This window comes from Rhinopithecus bieti, unplaced genomic scaffold (genome assembly GCF_001698545.2).
Source record: "Rhinopithecus bieti isolate Rb0 unplaced genomic scaffold, ASM169854v2 scaffold_4666, whole genome shotgun sequence".
NCBI classification, from domain to species: Eukaryota; Metazoa; Chordata; class Mammalia; order Primates; family Cercopithecidae; genus Rhinopithecus; species Rhinopithecus bieti.
The window spans coordinates 376,124-381,512 of record NW_016804530.1 but is presented as its reverse complement, the minus strand read 5'-3'; the positions used below and the strand labels follow the sequence as shown (position 1 = coordinate 381,512).

The 5,389-nt window shown below is 42.1% G+C and overlaps 1 protein-coding gene across 1 annotated transcript in view; it reads left to right on the top strand.

Annotated features, from left to right (window-relative positions):
* Positions 1–5,389, top strand: part of DEPDC5 (DEP domain containing 5, GATOR1 subcomplex subunit) — a 159,907-nt gene that overhangs the window by 25,589 nt on the left and 128,929 nt on the right. The window contains 2 exon segments of the mRNA XM_017868941.1: positions 2,411–2,489; positions 3,339–3,400. Of these exon segments, the coding sequence (XP_017724430.1) occupies positions 2,411–2,489; positions 3,339–3,400 (141 nt within the window).

Below are 5,389 nucleotides of genomic sequence, written 5' to 3'. Positions count from 1 at the left end.
TTTTTTTTTTTTTTTGAGATGGAGTCTCACTGTGTCACCCAGGCTGGAGTGCAGTGGTGCGATCTCGGCTCACTACAGCCTTCGCCTCCCGGGTTCAAGAGACTCTCCTGCCTCAGCCTCCTGAGTAGCTGGGACTACAGGCACTTGCCACCACACCTGACTTTTTATATTTTTAGTAGAGATGGGGTTTCACTATGTTGGCCAGGTTGGGCTCGAACTCCTGACCTCAAGTGAACACTCCCAAAATGTTGGGATTACAGGGGTGAGCCACCACATCTGGCCAAAAAAATATTAAATAAGATGAGGCTGGACATGGTGGCTCATGTCTGTAATCCCAGGACTTTGGGAGGCCAAGGTGGGGGGATTGCTTGAGCCCAAGAGATTGAGACCAGCCTGGGCAATAGAGGGAGAACCCATCTCTCAAAAGAAAATTTAGCTGGGCTAGTGGCCCACACCTGTAATCTCAGCTACTTGGGAGGCTGAGGCAGGATGATCACTTGAGCCCAGGAGTTTGATGTTGCAGTGAGCTATGATGGTGCCACTGCACTCCTACCTGGGAGACAGAGTGAGACCTTGTCTCTACAGACAGACAGAGGAAAACAACTTTAATTATAGGAAACTTGCATATTTATTATTATAACATTTAGACAATATAACCTATATTTCTGTTGATTTCTCTGAACATTTTTTTTTTTTTTGAGGTGGAATCTCACTCTGTCGCCGAGGCTGGAGTGCAGTGGTGCAATCTTGGCTCACTGCAACCTCAGCCCCCCGGGTTCAAGCGATTGTCCTGCCTCAGCCTCCCCAGTAGCTGGAATTACAGGTGCTCACCACCATGCCTGGCTAATTTTTGTATTTTAGTAGAGACGGGGTTTCACCATGTTGGTCAGGCTGGTCTCCAACTCCTGACCTCAGGTGATCCACCTGCCTCAGCCTCCCAAAGTGCTCGGATTACAGGCGTGAGCCACTGTGCCCGACCAGGAGCTTCAGTCTTTAAGGAGCAGGTCTCTGATGGCCTAAAGGAGTGTTAGAGATTTACATTTTACATTCCCTCTAAACTTCTTCAGAGCCTTGTGGAGCAAAGGCTCTGTGGTATAGCACACAGGGCTAGAAAACCACTTATGCTTTTCATTGAGGCAGTCTGAGAGTAGTGGAAGTACAATGTGACTTATAATTTATTAGATTGGCAACTCATCACCTGGCACATCTTATCCCAAGTTCTGTCTCCGTAATGAGATTTCCATAACTTTCCCAGGTAGATTCACTGCCCTTTCCCCTGCATTTCTTGTGTAAATGTTCATAGAACCTTTGTATGTGTTGGAATGTTTTTTATGTTTTTATCTTGTACTGTAAGCGCCTAGAGGATAGGGACCAGATCTTCTTTTCACTGTCTCTGAAACAGGGCTCAGAGTAAGAGTTCAGTAACTATTTAAATGAAACAAAGAACGCTTCGATGAAGTTTGCTTTTAGAGGTCCCAAGTCATGGCCCCGAGCTGTGACTCATGCTTGTAATACACTTCAGGAGGCAAAGGTGGTAAGAGGTGAAGCCAGCTGGACTTCCTGGGTCGAGTGGGGACTTGGAGAACTTTTCTGTCTAGCTAGAGGATTGTAAATGCACCAGTCAGCGCTCTTTGTCTAGCTAAAGGATTGTAAGTGCACCAATCAGCGCTCTGTAAAATGGACCAATCAGTAGGACGTGGACTGGGCCAAATAAGGGAATAAAAGCTGGCCACCCTAGCCAGCAGTGCAACTCAGGTCCCGTTCCACGTGGAAGCATTGTCCTTTTGCTCTTCACAATGTATCTGGCTGCTGCTCACTCTTGGTGAGCAAAGGTGGTCCATGCCACCTGTAAGAGCTGTAACACTCACTGTGAAGGTCTGCAGCTTCATTCTTGAAGTCAGGGAGACCAGGAACCCACTGGAAGGAACCACCTCTAGACACAGTGTGAGAATTACTTGGGGCCAGGAGTTTGAAACCACTCTGGGCAACATAGGGAGACCGCCTCTTTACAAAAATACAAAAATTTTGTGGCCCGGGGATGCACTCCCATAGTCCCACCTACTTGGGAGGCTGCAGTGGGAGGATCATTTCATCCTGGGAGTCTGAGGCTGCAGTGAGCTGTGATTATGTCACTGCACTCAGCTTGGGCGGCAAGAGTGAGATCCTGCCTCAAAACAAAGGATAAAAAGAAGTCCAACATTGCAGGATTCTTTTATCATTGCTTAAAAAAAAAAAATTGTGATTAAAAAGCCTATCATAAAATTTACTATCTTAACCATTTTAAGTGTATAGTTCAGTAGTGTTAAGAACATTTATACTGTTGTGAAGCAGATCTTCAGAACTTTTTCATCTTACAGAACTGAAACTCTATATGGAATTGCTTTTTAATACAATTGTGTTTTTATTTCAGGTGGTGTTTCGTTCTACGTCGGCTATGGTTTACATATTTATTCAGATGAGCTGTGAAATGTGGGATTTTGATATTTATGGTACTGTTTCTAATGCTGATTATAACTGCTAAGGGGAGAATTTTCTGGAACTACAAATGCTAATTCATGAATGCCCAGGGTCCCCCACATCATCTTCTAACAAACTTTAAATATCCTTGTGAGAATAATCATATTTGGAGGTTAGAGTGTTTTCTCGTTCTGAAGATACACTGCTTTTTTCAATAATCAAATTTTTTTCAAACTGCATTTTACATTGAAGCCACAGCCTCTTAGTAGTGAGGCAGATATTAAATTTGGCTTCAAAAAATTAATAAATAAACTCGGCTTCTTAGAAAGTTGAGAATGAAACCACTTTGTACATCTGGCTGTTACGATCTTGTAAGATGTACAGAACAGGCTGGGTGTAGTGGCTCATGCCTTGTAATCCTAGCAGTTTGGGAGGCTGAGGCAGGCAGATCACCTGAGGTCAGGAGTTGGAGACTAGCCTGACCAACATGGGGAAACCCTGTATTTACTAAAAATACAAAAATTAGCCAGGCGTGGTGGCAGGTGCCTGTAATCCCATCTTCTTGGGAGGCTGAGGCAGGAGAATTGCTTGAATCTGGGAGGCAGAGGTTGCAGTGGACCAATATCGCGCCACTGCACTCCAGCCTGGGAGGCAGAGTAAGACTCTGTCTTGGAAAAAAAACAAAAAACAAACAAACAAAAAAGTGTACAAAGTACACCTTTTTGGTCCCCTTTCTTAGAGAAGAAATTGCAAGCAATTTACTTAGAGAATTGCTTAGAGAAAAATTTACTTAGAGAAGAAATTTAGTTAGAGAAGAAATTGCAAGCAAGAAATAAAGATTGTGCTCATGTTCTCACCTTCTTTTCATTGTTTCTTTTCAGGGGATTTGTATTTTGAGAAAGCTGTGAATGGTTTCCTTGCTGATCTATTTACCAAGTGGAAGGTACATTTCTTCTTATACACTAAGTCTCATTATGTAAACATTACTCAATACAGATTTTAAAATGCACTGTTTTGTTAAATTGCCCTAAATTTAGCTATTTTAGCTAAAACCCAGACTCCAGATTTAAATTACCCTAATAATCTCAATCTATGAGAATTTATGAAAAACACAAAGCTAGCATCACACTCAATGGTAAAAGACTGAAAACTTTCCCCCAAGATGAGTAACAAGGTAAGTATGCTTGCTTTTGCCACTGCTATTCAACATTATACTAACTAGAAGTTCTAGACAGACCACCTAGGCAAGCAAAAGAAATAAAAGGCATCCAAATCGAAAAAGAAGTAAAACTGGCCGGGCGCGGTGGCTCAAGCCTGTGGTCCCAGCACTTTGGGAGGCCGAGACGGGTGGATCACGAGGTCAGGAGATCGAGACCATCCAGGCTAACACCGTGAAACCCCGTCTCTACTAAAAATACAAAAAAAACTAGCCGGGCGAGGTGGCGGGCGCCTGTAGCCCCAGCTCCTCGGGAGGATGAGGCAGGAGAATGGAGTGAACCCGGGAGGCGGAGCTTGCAGTGAGCTGAGATCTGGCCACTGCACTCCAGCCTGGGCGGCAGAGCGAGACTCCGTCTCAAAAAAAAAAAAAAAAAAAAAAAAAAAAAAAAAAAAAGAAGTAAAACTATTTCTATTCACAGATAATATGATCCTGTATGTAGAAAATCCTCAAAATCCACAAAGTAAGTGTGAGAGCTAGTGCATTCAACAAAGTTTCAGGATACCCAATCAACACACAAAATAATTGTGTTTCTATATACCAGCAATAAACAATCTGAAAGAATAAAATACTTAGAATACTTTACCCTGGGAGCTGTAAGACTGGTCCGCTAAAATCTATAAAATATTGTGAAAGGAGTTAATGGAGACCTGAGTAAATAGTAAGATGACCTGTGTTCACAGATAGAAAGACTCAATATTGTGCATTTGGCAATACTACCCAAAGCAGTTTACAGTTTAGTGCCGTTCCTATCAAAATACCAGTGCCTTTTTTTTTTTTTTGCAGAAATAGAAATGCTGATCCTAAAATTCATGTGGAATTGCAAGGGATCCCGAATAGTCAAAACAATCTTGTAAAAGGAGAATGAAGTTGGAGGGCTCTCACTTCCTAATTTCAAAACTTACTAAAACCCTCAATCATCAGAATAGTGTGATATTGACATAAGGTTAGATATATAGATCAATGGAATTGAATTGAAATCAATCCGTACATCTATGGTCAGTTAGACAAGGGCATCAAGTTCATTTAATGAGAGAAAGAATATTCTCTTCAACAAATTGTTCTGGAACAACTGAATGTCCATATGGAAAAGAATGAATTTGAACCCTCACCTCAAATCATATGAAATGGAACCAAAATGAATCAAAGACTTAAATATAAGAGCTAAAATTGGCTGGGCACGGTGGCTCACAACCTGTAATCTCAGCACTTTGGGAGGCCAAGGTGGGCAGATCATTTGAGGTCAGGAGTTTGAGACCAGCCTAGCCAACGCGATGAAACCCTGTCTCTACTAAAAATACAAAAATTAGACCAGGCATGGTGGTGGGTGCCCTGTAATCCCACTAAGGAGGCTGAGACAGGAGAATCACTTGAACCTGGCAGGTGGAGGTTGCAGTGAGCTGAGATTATGCCACTGTACTCCAGCCTGGGCAAAAGAGTGAGACTCCATGTCAAAAATAAATAAATAAGTAAATAAAGAGCTAAAACTATAAAGCTGAGCCAGGTGTGGTCGCTCATGGGAGGTGGAGGTGGGCAGATTGCATGAGCCCGGGAATTCTAGACCAGCCCTGGCAGTATGACAAAACTTTGTCTCCACAAAAAAATACAAAAACTTAGTTGGGTGTGGTGGCTAAAAAAAAAGAAAAGAAAGAAGAAGGAATTATTAAAAGTTTTATTTTATTTTATTTATTTTTATTTTATTATACTTTAAGTTCT